The following is a 26778-nucleotide window of genomic DNA, read 5'->3' as shown; positions in this document are numbered from 1 at the left end:
AGTTATTACAGACGGATATTTCCGACGGATTTTATCCCACAGAAATACAAACGGAATTTCAGTGGGATTTTTTGTCGAAAAACAAAAAAAAATGAATTAGCATAAATTACAGACGAAAAACAAAATCTGTCGATAATTCTATCGGTAAAATTAATTTTTTTTTGTGGGAAATGGTTACAGACGGAAAATCTGTCTGTAATTAAATAGACAAAACACTGTGTTTTATTAAATTATTACAGACGGAAAATCCGTCTGAAATTTAAATTTTCCGTCAGAAATATTAAAATAAAGTCCGGTATTACCAACTCCTCCTCGTTTCACATATTCTTCCCCGCGCCTCCACACTCTCTCCTCCAAATGATCGATCGGCGGTGCTTCTCAGCCTTGCACCACCGTCGCACCTTGCGCTGCCGCTGCACGGAACCTCCATTGCACTGAACTTCCATCGCCCCGTCACACCCCTTCCCGACTCTTCTATGTGTGGTGCCCGCGTCGTTTCCTTTTGAACCCTAATTTGCATTTCTCTGCCACCGTCTTCGTCGCCTTTGTCTACTTTCATGATTTTATAAAACTACAGCACCGATCGCTCATTCAGTGCCACTAACCATAACCAATGGCGTCCACCGAGCAGCCATTGAAGAAGCAAAAGCACGACACTCTCTCAGAATCCTCACTGCCACACCACCGCCGCTAGCACCACCGCCACAATCTCCTCAAACCCTAGCTCGTCCGCCTACTCCTCCTCCTCCGCCTCTGTCACAGGATGAGGTCGTCACCAAGCAGAGGAACAAAGATGAGGTTCGAACCATGTTTGAGAGCTACCGTCGCATCAAGCTCTTCTTGTCAAAGAAGGAAGGTGATTTCATCCATGACCTTGAACAGAGCTTCTTCGCTCTCGTCAATGCTTGCAGAGGTAAACCCCACTAAACAACATGATGAGCGGATATTTTATACGCTTTTTGGGGTTAATTTCATATAGTTTTTAGTATATTTTAGTTAGTTTTTAGTTTATTTTCATTAGTTTCTAGGCAAAATTCATATTTCTGGACTTTACTATGAGTTTGTGTGTTTTTCTATAATTTCAGGTATTTTCTAGCTGAAATTGAGGGAGCTGAGCAAAAATCTTATTCAGGCTGAAAAAGGACTGCTGATGCTGTTGGATCCTGACCTCTCTGCACTCGGAATGGAATTTCTGGAGCTACAGAAGTCCAATTGACACGCTTCCAATTGCGTTGGAAAGTAGACATCCAGGGATTTCCAGCAATATATAATAGTCTATACTTTGCTCAAGGATAGATGACGTAAACTGGCATTCAACGCTAGTTCCATGTTGCAGTCTAGCGTCCAGCGCCAGAAACACGTTACAAGTTGGAGTTCAACGCCAGAAACAGGTTATAGCCTGGTGTTGAACGCCCAAAACAGCCCAGGCACGTGAAAAGCTTTAGTCTCAGCCCCAGCACACACCAAGTGGGCCCCAGAAGTGGATTTCTGCACTATCTATCATAGTTTACTCATTTTCTGTAAACCTAGGTTACTAGTTTAGTATTTAAACAACTTTTAGAGATTTAATTTTTATCTCATGACATTTTTAGATCTGAACTTTGTACTTTTTGACGGCATGAGTCTCTAAACTCCATTGTTGGGGGTGAGGAGCTCTGCTGTGTCTCGATGAATTAATGCAAGTATTTCTGTTTTCCATTCAAACATGCGCGTTCCTATCTAAGATATCCATTCACGCTTAATTATGGAGAAGGTGATGATTCGTGACACTCATCACCTTCCTCAATCCATGAACGTGTGTCTGACAATCACCTCCGTTCTACATCAGATTGAATGAGTATCTCTTAGATTCCTTAATCAGAATCTTCGTGGTATAAGCTAGATTGATGGCGGCATTCATGAGAATCCGGAAAGTCTAAACCTTGTCTGTGGTATTCCGAGTAGGATTCTGGGATTGGATGGTTGTGATGAACTTCAAACTCACGAGTGCTGGGCGTAGTGATAGACGCAAATGATTAGCCGTGCGGTGACAGCACACCTGGATCCTTTTCACTGAAAGGAAGGATGGTAGCCATTGACAACGGTGATCCACCAACACACAGCTTGCCATAGAAGGACGTGCGTGCATGAACAAGAAGGCAGAGGAAAGTAGAATTTCAGAAGACAAAGCATCTCCAAAACTCCAACATATTCTCCATTACTGCATACAAGTATAATTTGTGCTCTGCCCTTTTTACTTTTTACAATTCAAACTAAACATTATTATTGATATTATATCTTGACAAAGAGTTACGAGATAACCATAGCTTGCTTCAAGCCAACAATCTCCGTGGGATCAACCATTACTCACGTAAGGTATTACTTGGATGACCCAGTGCACTTGCTGGTTAGTTGTGCGAAGTTGTAAGAGAGTAATGTGAACATTGACATCATAATTTCGTGCACCAAGTTTTTGGCACCGTTGCCGGGGATTGTTCGAGTTTGAACAACTGACGGTTTATTTTGTTGCTTAGATTAGGAAAAATTTTTCTTTTTGGTTTAGGGTCTTCTAATATTGTTTTTGGTTAAAATTTTCTTTTTAAAATTCTTTTTTTTTTATTTTTCAAAAATTTTATTCTTAGTTATTAAAAATACTTTTTCAAAACAAGTGTTACATTTACTGCCCAATTAGCTAGAGCGTTGGTCTGTGTTCTTGGTAATTGGGTACCATCTTTTTAAAATTCTTTTTCAAAAATAATTTTTACATTAAATCTTGTGCCAAACTTTAAGTTTGGTGTTTTCTTGTTGATTTTTCTCTGGTTTTCGAAAATCTTATTTTGGTTTTCTAAAAATTTTAAGTTTGGTGTTCTTTCTTCATGTTCTTGTGTTCTTGTGAGTCTTCAAAGTGTTCTTGAGTTTTCCTTGTGTCTTGATCTTAAAATTTTTAAGTTTGGTGTTCCTTGGTGTTTTTCCTCCAAAATTTTCGAAAACAAGGAGCATTAGATCTAAAAAAATTTTAAATCTTGTGCTATCTTATTGTCTTTCTCTCTCCTCTTTAAATTCAAAAACATCTTTTCTCTCTATTTTAAAGCAAATTTTCGAAATTTACTTTTAAAATTCATATTTTTATTTCAAAATTTGAAATCTTTTTCAAATCATATCTTTGTCAAAACTTCCTAACCATTTTTTTCTCTCTCTCCATTTTTCGAAAATCTTCACCCATTTTTATTTATTTTATTTTAATTTATTTTATTTTTGAAATAAATACTAAATAAATAATTAAAAATATTTTTTCTCTATTTTACATCATCTCCCTTTCTCCATCATGGATCTAAGTGGAAATGAACAGTCCAGAAGGACTCTGGGGTCTTATGCTAACCCCACTGCTGCTTCATATGGGAGTAGTATCAGTATACCCTCCATTGGAGTCAGTAGCTTTGAGTTGAATCCTCAGCTCATTATCATGGTGCAGCAAAGCTGCCAGTATTCCGAAGAGGCTAAAACAGTGACTACTGAACCCAGTCCTGTTGAACAAGCTACTGAATTCAATCAGCAATTGGACTTTCTAACACAGCAGTTAGTCGAATTCAAAGATAGACTACAAGAGACAAGGATGGCTAATATATATATATGGAAGAACAATTGAAGCAAACAAAGCAGCAGCTGTCAAAACAAATAACAGAAGAATGCCAAGCAGTTCAATTAAGAAGTGGGAAAACATTAAATACCCCACCTCAAGGCAGCAGGAAGCCAAGAAATGAGCAAACCACCCAAAATCCATCTGAGGACAGTAAGAGCCCAGGGAAAGATAATTCTGGCGTTAAAACGCCAGAAATTGGGTGGAAGGCTGGCGCTGAACGCCCAGACTATGCTCAGGACTGGCGTTCAATGCCAGAAACAAGCAAGGAACTGGCGTTGAACGCCCAAAAGAAGCACAGTTCTGGCGTTCAGACGCCAGGAACAGATGAGGAGTTGGCGTCTAACGTCACTCCAGCTTCTAACTCTGTTACTCAAATGCCCGTGAGGGATCAGACACACACAAGTGCTGATGACAACCTCTCTAAAAAGGCTTCTTCAACCATTTCTGTAGGAAATAAACCTACAGAAACCAAGGTTGAGGAATATAAAACCAAGATACCTTATCCTCAAAAACTCCGCCAAGAGGAGCAGGATAAGCAATTTACTCGCTTTGCAGATTATCTCAGGACTCTTGAAATTAAGATTCCGTTTGCAGAGGCACTTGAGCAAATACCTTCTTATGCCAAGTTCATGAAAGAGATCTTAAGTCATAAGAAGGATTGGAGAGAAACTGAAAGAGTTCTCCTCACTGAAGAATGCAGTGCAGTCATTCTGAAAAGCTTAAAGATCCCGGAAGCTTTCTGATATCATGCATACTAGAGGGTAATTGCACCAACACAACCCTATGTGATCTTGGGGCAAGCATCAACCTAATACCTGCATCCACCATCAGAAAGCTTGGTTTAACTGAAGAAGTTAAACCAACCCGGATATGTCTCCGATTTGCTGATGGCTCCATTAAATACCCATCAGGCGTGATTGAGGACATGATTGTCAGGGTTGGGCCATTCGCCTTTCCCACTGACTTTGTTGTGCTGGAAATAGAGGAGCACAAGAGTGCTACTCTTATTCTAAGAAGACCTTTCCTAGCAACAGGACGAACTCTCATTGACGTCCAACAAGGGGAAATAACCCTGAGAGTCAATGAGGATGAGTTTAAGTTGAATGCTGTCAATGCCATGCAGCATCCAGACACACCAAAAGACTGCATGAAAGTTGATCTCATTGACTCTCTGGTGGAGGAGATCAACATGGCTGAGAGTCTCGAATCAGATCTGGAAAACATTTTTAAAGATGTTCCGCCTGACCTAGAGGATTCAAAGGAATTGAAAGAGCCTCTGAAATTTCCTCAGGGAGAGGAAAAACCTCCTAAACCCGAGCTCAAACCATTACCACCATCCCTGAAATATGCATTTCTGGGAGAAGGTGATACTTTTCCAGTGATCATAAGCTCTGCTTTAAATCCACAAGAAGAGGAAGCACTAATTCAAGTGCTAAGGACACACAAGACAGCTCTTGGGTGGTCCATAAGTGACCTTAAGGGCATAAGCCCAGCGAGATGCATGCACAAAATCTTATTGGAGGATGATGCTAAGCCAGTGGTTCAACCACAGAGGCGGCTAAATCCAGCCATGAAGGAAGTGGTGCAGAAAGAGGTCACTAAATTACTGGAGGCTGGGATTATTTATCCTATTTCTGATAGCCCCTGGGTGAGTCCTGTTCAAGTTGTCCCTAAAAAGAGAGGCATGACAGTGGTTCATAATGAAAAAAATGAACTGGTTCCTACAAGAACAGTTACAGGGTGGCGCATGTGTATTGATTACAGAAGGCTCAATACAGCCACCAGAAAGGATCATTTTTCTTTACCATTCATGGACCAGATGCTAGAAAGACTAGCAGGTCATAATTATTACTGCTTTTTGGATGGCTATTCAGGCTACAACCAAATTGCAGTAGATCCCCAGGATCAAGAGAAAACAGCATTCACATGTCCATCTGGAGTATTTGCTTACAGAAAGGATGCCTTTTGGGCTGTGTAATGCGCCTGCAACCTTTCAGAGATGCATGCTCTCTATTTTCTCTGATATGGTGGAAAAATTTCTGGAAGTTTTCATGGATGACTTCTCAGTATATGGAGACTCATTCAGCTCCTGTCTTGATCACCTGACACTGGTTTTGAAAAGATGCCAAGAGACCAACCTGGTTTTAAACTGGGAAAAATGTCACTTTATGGTGACTGAAAGGATTGTCCTTGGGCATAAAATTTCAAACAAGGGAATAGAGGTGGATCAAGCTAAAATAGAGGTAATTGAAAAATTACCACCACCTGCCAATGTTAAGGCAATCAGAAGCTTTCTGGGGCATGCAGGATTCTATAGGAGGTTTATAAAGGATTTTTCAAAAATTACAAAACCTCTAAGCAACCTGCTAGCTGCTGACACGCCATTTGTGTCTGACACAGAGTGCCTGCAAGCGTTTGAAACTCTGAAAGCTAAACTGGTCACAGCACCAGTTATCTCTGCACCAGACTGGACATTACCATTCGAATTAATATGTGATGCTAGTGATCACGCCATTGGTGCAGTACTGGGGCAGAGGCATGACAAGCTTCTGCATGTCATTTATTATGCTAGCCGTGTTTTGAATGATGCCCAGAAAAATTACACAACCACAGAAAAAGAACTACTTGCAGTGGCTTACGCCATTGACAAGTTCAGATCATACTGAGTAGGATCAAAAGTGATTGTGTATACTGACCATGCTGCTCTTAAATACAGAATAATACGTAGGTGTGTGCCTAGAGAAGAAGCACAGAGGATCTTATGGCATTGCCATGGGTCACAATATGGAGGTCATTTCGGAGGTGAGCGAACAGCCACCAAGGTCCTCCAATGTGGTTTCTACTGGCCTATACTTTACAGAGATTCCTGAGAGTTTGTACGTAACTGTGACAGTTGCCAGAAAGCTGGTAATTTACCTCATAGTTACGCCATGCCTCAACAAGGAATCTTAGAGATTGAGTTGTTTGACGTATGGGGAATTGATTTCATGGGGCTTTCCCACCATCATACTCAAACACTTATATTCTGGTGGCAGTTGACTATGTATTAAAATGGGTAGAGGCCGTTGCCACACCCACCAATGATACTAAAACAGTACTGAAATTCCTCCAGAAACATATATTCAGCAAATTTGGTGTCCCTAGGGTACTAATCAGTGATGGGGGCACTCACTTCTGTAACAAACAGCTTTACTCTGCCATGGTCCGGTATGGGATTCGCCACAAGGTGGCAACTCCATATCATCCACAGACAAATGGGCAAGCTGAAATTTCTAACAGAGAACTTAAAAGAATCTTGGAATGGACTGTAAGTACCCATAGAAAGGATTGGGCACGAAGCTTGGATGATGCTCTGTGGGCTTACAGAACAGCATTCAAGACTCCTATAGGGACCTCTCCGTACCAACTTGTGTATGGTAAGGCTTGTCACCTGCCCGTGGAACTGGAACATAAGGCCTACTAGGCAACCAGATTCCTAAACTTTGATGCCAAATTAGCTGGAGAAAAAAGATTGCTCCAGCTGAATGAGCTAGAGGAATTCAGATTCACTGCTTTCAAAAATGCCAAGCTGTATAAAGAAAAATAAAAAAGGTGGCATGACAGAAAGCTATCATCTAGAGTCTTTGAACCAGGACAAAAAGTTCTGCTATTTAACTCTAGGCTCAGGCTATTCCCCGGGAAACTGAAATCCCGGTGGAGGGGACCATATGTGATTACAAGTGTATCACCATATGGTTATGTGGAGCTTCAAGACATTGATTCTGATAAGAAGTTCATTGTTAATGGACAGAGAATCAAGCACTATCTTGAAGGCAATGTTGAGCAAGAGTGCTCAAGGCTGAGGCTAGATTAAAAACTCAGCAAGGTCCAGCTAAAGACAATAAAGAAGCGCTTGCTGGGAGACAACCCAGCCATGGGGCATCACTTCCTCTAAGCATTTTGCCCTATTCTTGATTTTATTTGTTTATATAAAGTTCATTGATACTAAGGTAAATAAGTAATTGTATAAGTTCACAGGGTTACAGAAGGATCCTGCACACAAAACAGAGAAAAAGAGCTCATTGGCAAACCCTGATTTTAATTTTAATTTTCATGTTTCAATTTTCATTTTAATTTTAATTTTCATGTTTCAATTTATGATTTCTTGCATAAACATGTTACAAACCCTGATTTCTAAAATCCCTAATTTCTAAAAACCCTACTTTAAAAATATCAAATGTATCTTAATCCATAAGCACAAATCCTTTTTTTCAATCCAACTCAACTCTTTTTCAAATTTTCAAAACAAATCTATCTCTTTTCATTCTAAAATCTTTTCAACTAATCAATATCTTTTTTAAATCTCCATATTATCTTTTTCAAAAATCCAAATTTATCTTTTTCAAATATCTTTCATATCTCTTCAATTTTAAATTATATCTTTTCTTATCATACTTATTTCTTTTTAAATCATATCTTCTATCTTATCTTTCTCCCTATTTTCGAAAATCCACCCCCCCTCCCTTTTAAAAACACATTCGGCCTCCCTCCTCTCATCCACCATTCAACACTCGCTCTCCTTCTATCCCTCTCCTTTCTTTCTTTTGCCTGAGGACAAGCAAACCTCTAAGTTTGGTGTGTTTATCCGTGATCACTACACCATACCCACTAAGATCATGGCTCCTAAAGGAAAACAACCCACTCCAAGAGGCAAGAAAGAGAGTGTTCCAAAACCACTTTGGAATCAAGGGAGGTTCTTAACCAAAGAACATTCAGACCATTACTACAAAATAATTGGTCTAAGATCAGTGATCCCGGAAGCAAGTTCGATCTGAAAGAAGATGAATATCCGGAGATCCAAGAGCAGATTTGAAACAGGAACTGGGAAGTCCTAGCTAATCCCGAGACGAAAGTGGGAAGGAATATAGCTCAGGAATTCTACGCTAATCTGTGGCAAACAGACAGGCAGAGAATATCTGGAACTGCCCTCTATGACTATAGGACTGCGGTCAGAGAAAAGATTGTTCACATCCACCCTGACAAAATCAGGGAGATCTTTAAGCTACCTCAGCTGAAAGATGACCCAGACTCCTTTAATAGGAGAATGATGAGAACAAACAAGTGCCTGGATAAGATTCTAGAGGATATATGCATCTCTGGAGCCAGGTGGACCACCAGCACGAGGGGTGTCCCAAATCAACTCAAGAGAGAAGATCTCAAACCAGTCGCCAGAGGATGGCTGGACTTCATTGGGCGTTCTATATTGCCCACCAGCAACCGTTCTGAAGTCAACGTTAAAAGAACAGTGATGATCCATTGCATTATGTTGGGAAAAGAAGTAGAAGTTCATCAACTGATTCCATCTGAATTCTACATACTCGCAAACAAGAACTCCAAGGATGCCAGATTGGCTTATGCAAGCCTAATCTCTATGCTCTGCAAAGATGCTGGAGTAAAGATGGGAATAACAGAGTATATCTCAGTGGAGCAACCAATCACTAAAATCACAATAGAAAAACAACAAATGCAGGATGACCCCATCAAGAGGAGGGCGCAAGAATTTCTACCAGAACTCCCTCAATTTGAATACTGGGAACATCTTGAAGCATCTGTTACTAAGTTGCAAGAAGCTATGGACCAAATAAAAGAAGAATAGCAAAATCAACATAGCATGCTCTGCAAACTGCTCAGGGAACAAGAAGAACAAGGGCGTGACTTCAAGAAACTGAAGCGTCAGAGGTTATCTCTTGAAGGACCAAGCACCCCACAGAGTAGAGGAACATCCACTTCCCAACCTCAAGGTTGTTGAGTTCTAATCTTAGCCTTAACCCTGTGATAATTGCTCTTATTTGTGCTTTACCTTAGAAGTTACATATAAGTAGTAGTAATTAGTATCTATATTTTGATTTTATCTCCAATTAAGCTATAGTTTATTTTTTTCATCATCATTAAACATGAATAAAATAGAATATTTTCTTTAGGATAAGGAGGCAATATTTCTCGAGTTTTTAATACAAGAAATTTTGATTAATTACATGTGGTGGCAATGCTTTCTGCCTTCACGGATATTTTATACGCTTTTTGGGGTTAATTTCATATAGTTTTTAGTATGTTTTAGTTAGTTTTTAGTTTATTTTCATTAGTTTCTAGGCAAAATTCATATTTATGGACTTTACTATGAGTTTGTATATTTTTCTGTAATTTCAGGTATTTTCTGGCTGAAATTGAGGGAGCTGAGCAAAAATCTGATTCAGGCTGAAAAAGGACTGCTAATGCTGTTGGATCCTGACCTCTCTGCACTCAGAATGGAATTTCTGGGGCTACAGAAGTCCAATTGATGCACTTTCAATTGCGTTGGAAAGTAGACATCCAGGGCTTTCCAGCAATATATAATAGTCCATACTTTGCTCAAGGATAAATGACGTAAACTGGCGTTCAACGCCAGTTCTATGTTGTAGTCTGGCGTCCAGCGCCAGAAACACGTTACAAGTTGGAGTTCAACGCCAGAAACATTCAAACATGCGCGTTCCTATCTAAGATATCCATTCACGCTTAATTATGGAGAAGGTGATGATTCGTGGCACTCATCACCTTCCTCAATCCATGAACGTGTGTCTAACAATCACCTCCATTCTACATCAGATTGAATGAGTATCTCTTAGATTCCTTAATCAGAATCTCCGTGGTATAAGCTAGATTGATGGCGGCATTCATGAGAATCCGGAAAGTCTAAACCTTGTCTGTGGTATTCCGAGTAGGATTCTGGGATTGGATGGCTGTGACGAACTTCAAACTCACGAGTGCTGGGCGTAGTGACAGACGCAAAAGGATAGTAAATCCTATTCCGGTACGATTGAGAACCTGCAAATGATTAGCCGTGCGGTGACAGCGCACCTGGATCCTTTTCACTGAAAGGAAGGATGGTAGCCATTGACAAGGGTGATCCACCAACACACAGCTTGCCATAGGAGGACGTGCGTGCGTGAACAAGAAGACAGAGGAAAGCAAAATTTCAGAAGACAAAGCATCTCCAAAACTCCAACATATTCTCCATTACTGCATACAAGTATAATTTGTGTTCTGCCATTTTTACTTTTTACAATTCAAACTAAAAATTATTATTGATATTATATCCTGACTAAGAGTTACAAGATAACCATCGCTTGCTTCAAGCCAACAATCTCCGTGGGATCGACCCTTACTTACGTAAGGTATTACTTGGATGACCCAGTGCACTTGCTGGTTAGTTGTGCGAAGTTGTAAGAGAGTAATGTGAACATTGACATCACAATTTCATGCACCACAACACTTCATAATTCAAGGTTAATGAATTTGAGTTTGTTTATACCATTCAGACCCTAATGTACCATTCTTCTCTTCCTCAGAATATAGCGTTTTCTCATATCTTTCTAATTCAATGTTGCTTGCATAACCAGTTACAGGTTTGTGAACTGGACTTGATATTCAACTTCCATAAGGTTTGTCCCCACAACTCCATGTCATGATTTATGCTAATAAACAAATAAATTGTAATAATAATTAGTTATTTCCATTGATTCTTCAAGGTGGCCACCCTGAACAAAAAATGCTATGTTTCCCTAATTCCCTTAATAAAATACTGTTTTGTGTTTTCAATGCTTGGTTCATTTGCCATAACTAAATAATCTTATAAGAGTGGATGCTTTATTTGAATTTTGATCTGAGCTATCATTTCCTGTGTATAATATTGCCCGAAAATTATTCTCAACTATTAGATAATTGAACAAAGTTAGTGAAATTTTGGCATCCACATCTTCTTTGATGACATGGAGTTTATGATACTCTTCTTTCCAGGGATCAAACAATCTTATTGCAAGCTTGCCAGAAGATTTAGCAAATTGTTCCAAATTGTCCAAGCTAAATATGGAGGTAGGCACTAGTATAAAAAATTTGGTGTATTAAATGACAACAAAAATTTTGAGAGGTTAAGGTTTTATTAACCAGTGCCTTCATTATAACCTCTTTTTTGTCTCCAGGGAAACAAGTTAACAGAGATATCTGAAAATCTCTTTTCATCATGGACCATGCTTACTGAATTCAATGCATGTAGGGGTTTTCTTCTCTAAATACACACATATGCTGCTTTGCTTTCAATTTATTATTTCTATTCCTACATGTCAACTCACCAATTGTTTCCATTCTTATCACTACTGCAGCAAAAAACTTGTTGAATGGCATACCAGACAGCATTGGAGGCCTTTCACGTCTAATTCGTCTTGATCTCCACCAGAACAGTGAGCTCTTTGATGTTATTCACATATTCTTAGAAGTTAAACAGATTAATATGGAATTAGAATGCTTACATTGGTGCTAGCTAGAACATTCGGAACCAGTATAAGCAGAAATTGAGAGAACAGTTAGATACTCTGGCATATTTGATCAAAGAATGGTAAACCTGTGACAAATTTTTGAGAGTTTGTGATAGATCTTTAGGCTAATTATTAATCACATTGCTGTTTTTATTTTGAAATTTTAGATGCAGACTCAAGCATGCCACCAAATGATGGATTAAGCAGAACAGGAGTACAAGAAGTTTTTCGAATGGATCACTGAAAGCCATGAGGCAATGAAGGTTTTCACCTCTTTGACTAACGTTATTTGATCTGTGATTTGGAAAAAAACTGTTAAGAATTGTAACGAGGTCTATGTACAGGCATCTTATGATGAGTTCATGGCAGAGGCACAAGCCAGTGCATCTCGTGTTATTATCTTGTGTAAACTGACCTACAATTCTTATTTGAAGGTTATTTGAAGCTTGGCATAGTAAAATACCTCTACTTGTTGAAGCTGTAAAGTCCTTGCTAGAGGAGCCGAGTTTAGGTGTTCGGAAAGCACTTTCTTAGGTAATCCATTATGAACCATGTTCATGTAATTTACTTCTGAACTAACACAGTTTCTTACCCTTCACTTTCTTTTGGTTTTTCTTGCCTTCCTTCTTTTCTTGTAGTTAATTGTGGTTATGGCTTCACATTGTTACTTGGTTGGTTCATCTGGAGAGTTGTTCATTGAGTATCTTGTACGACACTGTGCTTTAACTGACAATAATCGCGGTGATCTTGACATCCTGAATAAGAGAGTGGAGGTAACATTTCTCCCTAATTCTTGCTTCTCAATAAACAAGTGCCACTTGTGTACAATGATAAGACCATGATTGAAACCAAAATTTACTTTCTTAAATGTCATCTTAGCTTGGTGATGATCATGCCAGAAACTTATATTGTTGTGCCATGATTCAATCTATAAAAGAAACTATGCCACAAACATATAATTAGAAAGGGTGATGAGCAGGGCTCCATATATATATATATATCACATAAATTACATAACACCCAACCTTTTTCAGATATGTTAATCATTCTGAAGACAAAATAAAGAAACCTAAATTGCACTTAGCTTCTCTTTACCAACTTCACATGGATAACGTACAAAAAACATAAAAAATGGGTGTACTTCCCATGCATCTTTATTAGTTCTTTAGTCTTTACCTTTTTTTTGGTCGGTATTTAATTTGGTAATAAAGAAGAGATTGTATATTGTTATTTAAATAAAATCGCTCATGCACTATATCTTACTCTGTTTAAATAAAAAAGCCCATAATTACATGAAAATGATTGAAAGGTATATGACATAGAGAGAGCATAACAGATGGTATTAAAGAATTCAAGTATGGAGACTTGAAAGTCTTAATAGATTGAAAATAAGGTATATTAATTTATAATTTATTCTATTTAGTGATAATAACAAATTATATTATATATATTTATATATATATTGGCAGGTGAAGGAGAAAGAACAAGTCCAACTAAACAACTTGAGTTAGGTGACTCAGAATTGATTTGGCCACACTTTTCTTAATCTTTTGAAAAAGAAAATTTGGCACTTTTTTTGTTTTTGTACACAAGTATTGGTGGCCGCCATAAGAGGGGGGTCCATGAACGAAAGTTTCTTCAAAATAGAAGCCCAAGATTGAAATTAAAATAATAAAATAATGTCAGAAATATGACGTGGATGTTGACAATAATTTGGACTTTTGGGTCCAATCCAATAAGATAGGAAAAAGACATTTAATTTAATATTAAAAAAATTTAAATATTATTTCCACATTTCTGTGATTTAAATTGTATATTGTTGTTATTATGATTTGTGAGTTGAACTTGTGGGTGAGTTAGTTTATTTGAGGGATTGCGGGATTCACTTTAACCTGTGGGCACTGGTGGCAGATTGATAGATAATTTTACGTCAAATTGAAAATGATGACTGAGTAATACTAGTTAATTTTAAAGCTTAGGTTCATGCCTCTTTTTTCTCAGTGGAGAGTTTACTCTATTGTTGGATAAAGTATGAGATGCTTTATCTGATTTGAATTAAAAGATATTAAAATATAGGGTTTATTGTGAAGTCTTCCCTAGTAATTACTTTGATTTCGATATTAAAGGCCTACTGCGTAGTCGATCTTAAAGAGCTTTCCTCTTTTTTCCTCCTGGTTTAAAAAAGAAAGAGAAAGAAAGAGTTTTGTTTTTTAAAGATAACACTGAAGATGATTTTGATATCAATACCAAGAAAGTACCACTTCTTCTCATGTTTAATTTTCATCTAAAAAATCAGAGTTGCATGTTTTGATATCAATACCAAGAAAGTGCCAAAGGTGGAGTTGCATGCTCATCTCAATGGATCCATTAGAGACTCCACACTCCTGTATGTATATCCATATCTCTATCTTCTGATCTTCATCATCCTTTTATTCTTTTTTTTAATTATTATCTAAGACTATTGTGATTTATTATTATTAAGTGTGGGCATATTCAACCCGTTTCTTTGTTCTTGTAGCTTGAATTAGAAATACATTAATATAAAAGTATCATATATAGAAATTTTGAGTCATGTTGCTTGTCAATTTGTGTTTTCTTCTGCTGATTCTTTTAGTTCTCTGAAGCTGTCTACAAGAGATCAACATTTCCTATTTTCAAAGCACATAGGTTGGCCCAGGCATCAATAGCTGATTGTGTATCAGAAACATTTTCTGCTATTCGAACACTGAGTTCTCCATGGTTTATACTTCAAATTTATAGTAACTTTGTGCATTGTAAAGTGTTGTATTTGTAATAGACAGTTGATAACAGTAAAATAAATTATTACAGGTAAGATCTTTTGGTGGTGAAAAGCGGCAGATGTTTACATTTGCTAAACAGGTAAGATTATTCAAGAACGAATAGGTTTTTTTGTGAAAGGCTTGACACCTCTAATTATTAGTTCTTTACAGGTTCTGTCTTTCCTGTCAAGTGGGATAAAGCTTGGTACTTTCAAATCATTTAATGAATCTATGACCAGGGTTGCTATTTATATCTCTTTGATTTCATTATATTGTCTTAGAGGGAACAAAGTTAAGGCGGTAAGCAGTTCTAATCTGTTCAAAATTTCTATTTTTCCATTTATATTTCTCTCTCACTGTTTCTTTTGCAACAAGTTCAACCATTAAAATAATATTTTTAAGTTGCACTACTAGAAAATTAGTTATTACAAACGGATATTTCTGACGGATTTTATCCCACTGAAATACAGACGGAATTTCAGAGTGATTTTTTTGTCAAAAAACAAAAAAAATAGATTAGCATAAATTACAGACGGAAAAGAGAATCCGTCTATAATTCCGTCGGAAAAATTAATTTTTTTTTTCCGTGGAATGGTTACAGACGGATTTTCCGTCTGTAATTAAGTAGACAAGATGCGCGTTTTATAAAATTATTACAGACGGAAAATCCGTCTGTAATTTAAATGAAATCCATCAGAAACATTGAAAACCCTAGTTGAAGACTAACCCATTCACTCGCCATTCACACCATTCACTTGCCATTCACTCCATTCACTCGCCAACTTCGCCCTGCACCCCGCCGCCCACAGCCACCGCAGTCTCTGCCGTCACTGCAGCCACGCAGCCACCGCAGCCGCTACACAGACACAGCCTCCACCGCCACCGTAGAAGATCCGTCGCCGTCGGATTCCGAGCTTCTTTTCGTTCCAGATCAGCGCTTTCTTTGTCAGATTCCCTTCGCGCAACTGGTAGATCGCAAACCCTAACTTTTCTATTCGTTTGTATTTTGTATTTTTCTTCAGCTGACGCTTCTTTTGCTCGTTACTCTCTCGAGGTTGTTGATTCTGATGTTGTAAGATCAACCATCCGGTTCTCGAGGTTGTCTTCTGCACTTGTTGAAACTGTTAGCTCTCCCTCACTTGGAAGATTCCTCGGTTGTAAGTGTCCATTTCCCTTAATCGGATGAATCTCAGCATGCTCTATGTTCTGGGTTTTTCCTCAGCATGCTCTTAATAAGTTGTTTCCTGTTGCATGCAAGTTGGCTTTCAAATGTTATCATTATAATGAAAAGGCTTGCTTGGCTTGAATGATTTCATATTCTCTTTAATGAAAAATATTTAAATAATTGATCAAAAGTTCATTATATTAATTATCATTACAAGTTACAACAGTGTGACTGATACTGGTTTGAAGTACTTACAGTGTGAAAGAATAAATAATTGGCAATGGAGAAATAGAGGATCTGTTAATTTTATTAATAAGTCCACACATGTCCTGTTTCATTCATTTAATCTCAAGTGTCACACATTTTCTTCAATTAGCTCTGCCCATTTCACCATAATATTGTGAACAGCTCCTTTTTCTCCAGTGTTGGATTTGGAGTATATGTATGCTTATTACTGAGTGAATCACAAAATGCCTAGCTGGGTTTTGCTGTTCATTTTGATCATGCTTAGGTGTGTTTATGTGTGCTTATATGGTTTCATGGTTTTTGTGTCTTTTAAATATCAATTTGAGGATCCATCAAATATCAATTTCTGCAGTTTCCAGTGTGACAACAGGGGATTATACATGTATATCTACGTTTGTTAAGAATGAATATTATCATTTTTATTTTGAAAATATTATTTTTTAATAAATTTATACAAATATATCATATAAAAAAAGAGTAATCGTATATTTTTCAATATTTTATTCTTTTATGTTATCTTTTGAGTGGCTTTCTCAAATATGAACCATACAAATATCTAATTTGCTCCCAAACAGATTGTCCTGCCCTTCAATTACTCCTTTTGTTCTTAGAAGAAAATAAAGATAACTCTGCATAAACTAATCATGGCTTTACCTTATTCATTTGCTACTACTACTAAATCTTCAGTTTTTTCAAAGCTTCACAACACTTCTTTCTTCCAACACAATTAACTACAAAGAGCAAATGTTATAAGGTACTTCAAACTCTTTCATTCATCTCTGCTTCTTTTAACTATTAATTTTTTCTTTTTATTTTTTATTTCTATGAATTGTCCAGACAAACTTTAGTTAATGATATTAGTTGGATAAAACTCTTTCTAGTGATACTGAATAATTTGAAACATATATTGAAAATAAAGCTTGTCAGAGTTTGTAGTTTAAGTTGGAGAAACAAGTAGTTAGAGTTGATGAACTGGCAGTATAACAATTGTGAAATATTGATGAAAAACTCTTAGAAAAAAGTTGAAAATCAATTTTAGTTTAATCAGAAATCATTCTATTTTTTCAAAAATACTGAAAAATGATTTAATTTTTGTTTTAAGAGTTGGTAATTTCATTAAATTTTTACAAATATTAAAAAGGTGATTTTTTTTAATTTATTTTTTAATAAACACACCCCCTCTAATCATTCATTAGCTCTCATTATATGGCTTTGGATTCTTTTCTTTTCATGTTTTTTGATGAACATTGGCTTTGGATTCTTGTTAAGGCTAAACGGGTGTGTTATATATCTTTAATTTCAAAATCTTAAAAGGGTAATGTATGTCACACATATTTTGCATATAGGGTAGTAATGCCACTAATGTGGGTGGGTCATATAATTATTGAGCATGTATTTATTTCATCATCACTATCTTACAAAGTAAGGATATAGATATGGCTCCACTATGTACTGTGATAACTTTTCATTGATGAAATAGAACACATAATAGACTAACACAATATATATCAGGTCAGAAAATTGGAACATTTTATAATTATAACCCTTTTAATAATTAAGCTTTTAGATGTTTCAATTTTTAATGAAATAATTATAGATAATTAATAGCAAATGTGGACATGTGATGGCTTGAGAAACACTCTTTGCACCTGCTGTTTAATTTTTAAGTTTATGCTAGATTAGAACTTATTCTGTGATTTGGGGCCTCTATAGGTTGAGCTTGCTTTGGATTCAAAGAATGAGCCATGGCTTTGTGTCTCTCAACGGCAGAACTTAGTTTATACAATTGAAACACAAAGCCAAACACCCAAAGTGAGATGGGTTTTCTGCATAGATATAATTAAATCTCTTCTCCCTTCACTACATATATATCTCTTTCCTACATATATATTTCTTCTTCCTTCACTACATAAATTAATGTATATTCGCTACCCTGTTTCAGGTGCTACCCTGTTATCAAGTCCATCTAACATTTTGTGTTCTCATATTTGTGTTTGCTCAGAGATTTTTGGTCTAATCCCTTCAACTTTTTGCTTGGAGTTAAGGTTAGTGCAATTATTGTGTTATAAATTTCATTGATTTCTAGGGTATTGTATGATAAATGAAATAGTACTTGTGTTGTGTTGTTGCTTGTATTGCATTGAATATGATTAAATATTGATAGGATTAAATATTAATAGGATTAAATATTGATAGGATGTTATATGATAGATGAAATGTTGCTTGTGTTGGATGATTTATAGGTACTAAAAATATCGAATTCGTAAGAAATGTCTTGGCACCATCGAGTGTGGATGTATGATAGGTTGAATCCAACAAGAGGGGGTATTAAACCTGAGTTTTATGACAAGGTTGAGGAGTTTATAGAAATAATTAGTAAGTTAGATGTTGTGAAGTCGGAAGGAAAGTGTAGATGTCCATGCGTTAAGTGTAGATGCACAAATTATAAAGAGCTGAACATTATTAAGATGCATTTGTGGGAAAAGGGGTTTATGCCAAATTATTGGATTTGGACAGAACATGGAGAGATTGACGACATAGGGATTAATCAGACGGGATTCAATAATTGTGGGGAAGGTGGTTCAGGAAGTGGTGCAAATGTGGAAGAATGTGATATGTATGACATTAGCTAGGAAAACAACTCCAGAAGGTATCATGAAATGGTTTTCGATTCTGCTGGTCCAGAAGATCCTCATGTAGAGGCTAAAAACTTTTTTGATCTTCTTGAGGCAGCTCAAAAACCTTTGTGGGAAGGTTGTGTGCACTCTCAACTATCGATAGCTGTTAGAATGCTATGCATTAAGGCCGAGGAAAACCAATCACAGGAGTCATTTAAGCAGTGGGCCACCTTAATTAGGGAAATTTCTCCTGAGGGTAGTGCCATACCTAGGGATTACTATGAGGCTAAGAAGTTAGTGCAAAAACTTGGATTGAAGGCAATCAAAATAGATTGTTGCTCAAACAATTGCATGTTGTATCAAAAAGACGATGCTGCTCTAACTAGGTGCAAGTTTTGTGAAGCACCTAGATTCAAGCCTATTTCCGATGGTAGTTGTAAGTCCAAGAGAGTTCCTGTCAAACGGATGCACTACTTACCCTTAATCCCTAGACTTCGAAGGCTTTACGCGTCAATGAGTTCAGCTCCGCACATGACGTGGCATATAAAAAACCAACGGGATGATGGCGTGATGACCCATCCATCACATGGGGAGGCATGGAAAGGCTTTGACCGTATCCACTTTGATTTTGCTTTGGAGTCTAGAAATATTAGGTTAGATCTTTGCTCTGATGGGTTTACCCCAAATATCCAATTTAGCAAGCCTTATTCTTGTTGGCCCGTAATTGTTATTCCATACAATTTACCTCCTGGAATGTGTATGAAAGATCCCTATTTGTTCTTGACTTGCTTAATACCTGGTCCTAATAACCCTAAAGCCAACATTGATGTATTCTTGGGACCCTTGATTGATGAATTAAATGAGTTGTGGAATCCTGGTGTTTTGACATATGATATTGTAGAAAAGAAGAATTTCGTCTTAAAGGCAGCATTGATGTGGACTATCAATGATTTTCCAGCTTATGGGATGTTGTCTGGGTGGATGACACAAGGAAGATTGTCATGTCCTATTTGCATGGAGGATACCAAGTCTTTTACACTATCACATGGAGGCAAGGCATCATGGTTTGATTGTCATCGGAGGTTTTTGCCGATAAACCACCCTTATAGGCGCAATAAGAATGACTTTAGGAAGAATAAAATAGAAAGTGAAGAGGCTCCTACCAGATTAAGTGGTTTGGAGATTTGGCAAAGGATTAAAGGACTCGAGAAGATATCAGATAATGGAAAGTGGATCAAATCGCGAGAGTATGGTATTACTCACAATTGGACTAAGCAAAGTGTGTTTTGGGAGTTACCTTATTGGAAGGATAACCTGGTCCGTCACTGTCTTGATGTAATGCACATAGAGAAGAATGTGCTTGATAACATAATGAATACTGTTATGGACACTGATAGAACTAAAGACAATGAAAAGGCTAGGTTAGACCTGGCTGAATTATGCAAGCGTCCAGATTTACATTTGCGGCATGTCGGTGATAATTGTTGGTCCAAACCTAAGGCAGCTTATACTTTAACTTCTGAACAACAACAAGACGTGTATAGGTGGGTGCAACAACTTAGATTTCCAGATGGTTATGCATCTAACCTTGCTAGATGTGTAAGTCTTTCCCAGGGGAGGTTTATTGGTATGAAGAGCCATGATTGTCACATTTTTATGCAGTGCTTGCTTCCAACTGCATTCAGAGAACTACCTACAAATATATGGAAGCCTCTTACCGAGTTAAGCCAGTTTTTCAAAGACTTGTGCTCAACCACTCTCAAGGTTCATGATTTAGAGGTTATGGAGTAAAATATTCCCATTATCCTTTGCAAGTTAGAAAGGATATTTCCCCCGGGATTCTTTAATGTGATGGAGCATTTGCCAATTTATCTAGCATATGAGGCACGTGTGTGTGGACCTGTCCAATATAGGTGGATGTATCCGTTTGAATGGGTGATAGGAGCTTTCAAGCGAACAGTGAAAAATAGAGCAAGGGTTGAAGGTTCGATTTGTGAGGCTTTCTTGGCAAAGGAGACTTCAAGTTTTGTTTCTTTCTACTTTGAACCACATATCTTATCGAGGCGAACCCGTGTGGGAAGAAATGATGACGGCGGAGACACAATTAAAGCCTCTTTATCAATATTTAATAGACCTGGTCGCAAGGTTGGAAAAGCTAAAGATCATTGGTTAGATGAACGAGACAAGGCCGCAGCTCATTTGCATATTCTACTCAATGAAAGCAAAGTTAGCCCTTTCTATATGTAAGTGCCCAGATCTTTTATTAAACAGTTAATTACACTAGCTCTACTAATGAATCCCATAGCTTATAAACTCTAGTCCTACTTTCATCAAGGTTTTGGAAAGAAACTTGTCCTGGAGAAAGCGATGACCGATTTCCCCCTTGGTTTGCATCATATGTAAGTGCATAAATTTGTATCATTTATTTTAAAAGTTTCTAACTAAAGATTTGCATCACATATCACTTCTATTAAATAACTTGTTGCATGTTTCTAACTAGGTTCAAAATCAATGCAATGAAATTGTTGATCCGGGTTTGCAATCACTTTCTTGGGGTCCTTCAAACAAAGCAACAAGTTATCCAATTTATAAAGTAAATGGATATACATTTCATACCCTTGCAAGGTCAAAAGGAAGAAAAACTGATAACACCGGTGTGTCTGTTAAAGGTGATATAGGCAACGGGAAAAGTGATTGGTTTGGAGTATTAGAAGATATACTCGAGCTTGAATACACTGGTAGTGACTCTAATCGAGTTGTTTTGTTCAAATGTCAATGGTATGATCCAAGTCGTCCAAATGGAACACGTATTCATAATGAATACAAAATAACTGAAGTCAACCATAGTAAAAGATATCGCCACTATGATCCTTTCATTGTCGCCCAAAAAGCTAAACAAGTTTACTTCTTACCTTATCCTGGAAATTGCAAGTCTATGTGGCATGTTGTTGTAAACACTAAACCAAGAGGTCGAATTGAAATCAATCATGTACATGTAGAGGAGGATGAGGAAGAGAATGATGTAGCTTATCAAGCAGATGAGAGTAATCCTTCTAGGATTTCTGACACCGAGCCTCCTATCAGTCTTAAGTCTCCATTTGGAGAGGACCGCATTGTTGAATTGTCCATTGGCTCTAGTTCTGGGGCTAATAAAAATGATGATGATGATGTTGCAGACTTTAATGATGATATTGATTTTTAATAGGGTAATCATTTTTAGCTTGTATTGTTTTAGCTTATATTGTTCTTTACATATATTCTTCTTAATTTGTATGTTTAAAGCACCACTGGAATTTTTTTCTTGTCCCTTTTCTGAAATTTAGGAAGCTTCATATTCTTTCTTGTTGTTTTTAATCTCTTTCTTACAGTTTGGTTTGAAATTTAGATCAGAATAGTTTATTAAGCACTCTGGACTCGTTTTCTGGACTCATCAATGCACAAATTATTAGCTTTAAGAGTATAATTATTAGCTTTAAGATTCTTGATTAGACAAACCTGTTAGTGCTTTAAGAGTATAATTATTAGCTTTGAGTGTGTATATTGGCTGTTTAACTTTTAACGCCATTAATGCCTGTGCTTCCCATTGAGAACTCTATGCTGCTCATTATCTTATTTCTACGGTCTCTGACGGGGTGTTTTCTTCGTTTTAGCTGAAGCAGACATGCAGAAAATGAGTCATGCGTGAAAATTTCACCGAAGATTGCTGGTGGTTTTGTCACTGCCTTATCTTTCTGCACTGGTAAGTGTGATATTTTGCATAATAAATCAAATATGGAGCTGCCTCTATTCTTCAGGCTTTTAGTGCCTTTCGGTGTTTTGTGTTGATTTTGTTGGTGGATTATTTTATCTGGCTTAGATGTGGATTTATTTATTTATTTTATGCTTGCTCAGATGTGGATTTTGCATTTTCTCCCTGCAAGCGTTGTTAGCATGTATATTTTCTTTGATAGGATCACTGATCTTTTTAGATCTTAGTTAAACTAGTACAAATTTATTATAAAAGACTGTGTGAGCATTAGCTTGTATTTTGAGTTAGTAAGTGTAAACTTGTGAAAGCTCAGAGATAATAGATAGTTTAACAATTGAATTTTGGTGAAACTACAAGGACTTACTGAGTAATTTTACATAATTTTAGTGCTCCATACATTTTGGTTAAGGATAATTTCCAAGTATGTTCATTATTCCCATCTTTTTATGAATTGAAAATCATTGATCAAATTTTAGAACTTTTCCTGCATCAGAATTTCAAGTTAGAGCGTCAAGTAGTTCTAGTGCAGTTCCACTACCACCGCCACCACCCTCAATGTCTTCGGATGAGGGCTATGATGATGATAAGGATGAAGATGACATTGAAGACTATAGCTGATAGTTTTAGTATGGTTGAACAATATACTAGGAATTATAGTTGATGATCAATACATTTTGTTTATATTTTGAATTATATTGACTTGCTTGTTTATAATACTTTTCTTTTACTTTGATAATACGATGAATTTGTTTATGTTTTGAAATATTATAAATATTCAAATATAAATTAGATAAAAATTTGTATTAAATTTATATTTATTTTGTATGAAAATAAGTTTATTTTGTAATTAGAAAAAGTAAAAAAAAATTCTATTTTACCTTACAGACAGATTTACAGACGGATTTTCTGTCTGTAATCATGATTTTCCAAAGCTTAAATTACAGACGGAAAATCCGTCTAAAAATTCGTCTGTAATTACAGACGAAAAATCCGTCGAAAAATCCGTCTGTAATTACAAACGAAAAATCCGTCTGAAAATCCGCCTGTAATTACAGACGGAAAATCCGTCTATAAGTTTTTCGCCGTCAAGAAATGGAGGGAGAATTTACAGAGGGAAAATCTGTCGGTAAATCGTAAAAATCCATCGGTAATTTTCCGACGGAAAAAAAATCCGTCGGTAAATAATTTCCGACGGGGCTTTTACAGAAGGACAAAATCCGTTGGTAATTTCGTCGGTAACCAAAAATCCGTCTGTAATAAAGACTAAATCCGTATTAAGTTGTGACTTGTTATTTATTTCATCTTATCTCTTGATCTTTACTTGACTGTCTGATATTATATCATTTAGGTTCAAGGACTGGTTAATACCTTTGGAGGTCTCCGAGGAGCTTTTGCGGCCGTTGACAGGATCAACTCTGTTTCATCTTGAGTTCAAGTTGATGATTCTCTTGCCTATGGCTTAGAAAGAGAACTAAGGCAACAGAAAGCAGTGGATGATGAGAAATATAAATTATTCTTCTCTAATAGTTCAACTGAGAAAAACCAAATGCATTACATGCTGGCACTAAAAACATCTAGCAATTTGTTTAGCTTGGCTTGGCTTGGCAAATATACATGCTAAGAGATTTCTTATTCCATAAGATTTGATTACATGCTCTTTTAATTAAATATTTGTTTGTGATGAATTATAGTTGATGTCATCACACTTTGATGTATGGTTGTTGCTTAATATTATAGTTGATGTATTAATACACTTTGTTTATGTTTTGAATTATATTAACTTGCTTGTTTATAGTACTTTTCTTTTAGTTTGATAATACGATGAATTTATTTATTTTTTGAAATATTATAAATATTCGAATACAAAATAGATAAAAAAAATTGTATTTATTAAATTTATATTTATTTTGTATGAAACAGGTTTATTTTTGTAATTGAAAAATCTAAAAATAAAATATTTTACCTTACCGATGGATTTATAGACGGATTTTTTGTCTGTAATCAGAGTGTAAGATGGTTTTCCAAGATTCAAATTACAGACGAAAAATCCGTCGGAAAGTTCGTCGCCTTTGGGAAATGGATAGAAAATTTACAGAGGGAAAATCCGTCGGTGACTTGTAAAAATCCATCTGTAATTTTCTGACGGAAAAAAATCTGTCGGTAAATAATTTCCGACGGGACTTTACAGAGAGACAAAATTCGTCGGTAACTAAAAATCCATCTGTAATAAAGACTAAATCTGTCTGTAAATCTGTCTGTATTAATCCATTTTCTAGTTCTGACGAGTAAGATGCAAGTGTTGCGGCATTGTCCCACTTGCTCCGTGTTTCGTGTTCTGTCCAATGGTTAGCTACCAGGATATGTCGGGTTGGCTTTGCAACCGACAGATGAGACTCATCAGCCGTAGGACAGGCATGCATCATGTGTATATCTTTGATTTGCTTGTATATGCCTTAATTGGGAGTGCCTATGTGAATTAGTATGCCTAATTGTTATACTTGCTACTTGCATTACTTGTACTCTAATTGTGTTTGCCTTTACTTGTATTGTTTGTCTGTGCACTGGTGAATTTGGAGGGTTGGAGGAGGTAGAAGGTGAATTGTAGAGTTAGAGTTTTATGAGACAGCCAATGGATTGTAATTTGAGGGATTAAGTTAAGATTGAGTTAGAACCTTAAGAACCGTAGATAACTACCCCTGTTTATGGTTTCTATCTTAAGTCTTTAAGTTTTGTAATTTGAGTATCGGTGTTCTAAGATTGCCTCTGACATTCCCAAGGCCTTATACCTTATGTACGTGGCACATTTACCGTGCTGAGAACTCCTGATTCTCATCCCATACGATGTTTGTGTTTTTCAGATGCAGGTCGAGAGGCACCTTGCTAGGCATCTGGAGTTCTCCACAACGAAGTGGACTTTTTGGGATTATACTTTAGTTCTATTTTGTTATATATATGTATAGATTCTCCCTATATATATATGTTTTACTTTTGCACTTCATAGAGGTTTATGGAGTATTAAGGTTGCTTTTATATATTCTGGGTTATGGATTATATATATATATATAGTCTCCGGCCAGCCTTAACTTTGCAGGCTGAGTTAGGAGCTTGTTATTTTGTATCTTCATCTTCTACTCTTACTTTCCATACATACATACATACATACATACATACATACATACATACAATAAAGCTCCTAGTATACTGCACTCTTTCAATTATTATACGTATAGATATATTTTATTTTAGAGGTCGTAATACCACACCACCTCTGTTTTATATCCTAGGTGTAAAGCTCTGTGTAGTAGGGTGTTACAGGTACCATTTTGTCAGCACCAGAATCTTTCGAGTATCGATTTGGTATTTACCTCTAATAAAAATCGGTTTTGATAGGTAGATAATAACTTTTGTAAACAATGTGAATAATTGATTTTAGAATTGACCCAATAAAGTAAAAAAATACTCCACCCCCAAATTACCTCATAAACCTTAACATTAGAATAACTATTTGCACACCTAATGAATTGAACATCCAGTCATTGTTAACTATGCATGAGTAAATCAAATAAAAAGAAATAACTATCCAATTAAAAATAATAAACATAATCATCTGCATATCTATTGAATTGAATATCTGACATATTCATTATTTACATTATTTAGTATTATCATTATCTACTTATACTTTTCCAATAAAAATAATATAAAGCTACGCAGTCCATTATTGTCGTTAAACTGTAATGCTTGCAAGAAAATAATACATACGTCAGACTCAGTTACACTAACAATTTTTTCTTGAAACTATTATAGATACACAAGCAATCACAATATTCAATAATAGAAGAATGACCAAAATCCTGAAAGTTACATAAAAGCTGACAATGACGACACTGGTAGTATTTGTAATTCAGTTTAGATATGTAAAATGTAAATTTGACAATTACCAGAGGATAATTTAGGCTTTTCGTTACAGCGTAGTTGGTTTCTATTTTTTTTTGGACAAACTACAAAAAATACATTCGAATTTTGTTATCCACAAAAATAACTTTAGATAATTTTAAAACGTGATAAAAATATTTAACATTAAATGTCTATTCTCAAAAATTGCTTTAGAGATCAAATTTTAATACAATTTTTTGCAAGCATAATTAAAAAAATAAAATATTTTTATTTTAAAATTTAATAATTTTTCGTTATATATATATATATATTTGTAATTTTTTTGTTAATAATCAATAATAATTTTAAAAAATAAAAAAATATAAAGATTAAATTTAT

At 36.2% G+C, this 26778-nt stretch overlaps 2 protein-coding genes across 14 annotated transcripts; both read left to right on the top strand.

The window, feature by feature from the left end:
• Nucleotides 630–24143, top strand: LOC107609269 (plant intracellular Ras-group-related LRR protein 6-like). Of its 13 annotated transcripts, none has more exons than XR_002351380.1 (14): nucleotides 630–913; nucleotides 11041–11076; nucleotides 11432–11506; nucleotides 11614–11683; nucleotides 11794–11871; nucleotides 11952–12026; nucleotides 12114–12209; nucleotides 12381–12480; nucleotides 12585–12719; nucleotides 13416–13457; nucleotides 14243–14332; nucleotides 14561–14826; nucleotides 14898–15026; nucleotides 23852–24143. XR_002351380.1 is itself a non-coding variant. In XM_021107603.1 (9 exons), exons 1-6 carry the CDS (start codon nucleotides 764–766, stop codon nucleotides 12188–12190), a joined length of 486 nt encoding a protein of 161 aa, XP_020963262.1. In that variant the 5' UTR covers nucleotides 637–763; the 3' UTR covers nucleotides 12191–12209; nucleotides 12381–12480; nucleotides 12585–12719; nucleotides 13416–13690. The 13 variants fall into 13 exon arrangements, 3 of the variants coding, with proteins under 3 accessions (XP_020963262.1, XP_020963264.1, XP_020963263.1); XR_002351377.1 differs by lacking the exon at nucleotides 23852–24143 and having other exon boundaries at nucleotides 14571–14685; nucleotides 14776–14826; nucleotides 14898–15216; XR_001613109.2 differs by lacking the exon at nucleotides 23852–24143 and having other exon boundaries at nucleotides 14561–14685; nucleotides 14776–14826; nucleotides 14898–15216.
• LOC107607118 lies at nucleotides 18207–21391 on the top strand. The gene is made up of 2 exons (XM_016309101.2): nucleotides 18207–20998; nucleotides 21091–21391. Exon 1 carries the CDS (start codon nucleotides 18798–18800, stop codon nucleotides 20544–20546), a length of 1749 nt encoding a protein of 582 aa, XP_016164587.1. The 5' UTR covers nucleotides 18207–18797; the 3' UTR covers nucleotides 20547–20998; nucleotides 21091–21391.

This window comes from Arachis ipaensis, chromosome B07 (assembly GCF_000816755.2).
Source record: "Arachis ipaensis cultivar K30076 chromosome B07, Araip1.1, whole genome shotgun sequence".
Classification (NCBI taxonomy): domain Eukaryota; kingdom Viridiplantae; phylum Streptophyta; class Magnoliopsida; order Fabales; family Fabaceae; genus Arachis; species Arachis ipaensis.
The sequence above is the reverse complement of the archived record's forward strand: the minus strand, read 5'-3'. Positions and strand labels throughout refer to the sequence as shown.

Bases quoted from the DNA above. Each gene is read 5' to 3' on its own strand.
- LOC107607118 (XM_016309101.2), top strand. From the start codon at position 18,798: ATGGTTTTCGATTCTGCTGGTCCAGAAGATCCTCATGTAGAGGCTAAA.
- LOC107609269 (XM_021107603.1), top strand. From the start codon at position 764: ATGAGGTCGTCACCAAGCAGAGGAACAAAGATGAGGTTCGAACCATGT. The intron at 11,684-11,793 runs GTAGGGGTTTTC...TCACTACTGCAG, and splicing joins GCTTACTGAATTCAATGCAT to CAAAAAACTTGTTGAATGGC. The intron at 11,872-12,113 runs GTGAGCTCTTTG...TTGAAATTTTAG, and splicing joins TCTTGATCTCCACCAGAACA to ATGCAGACTCAAGCATGCCA.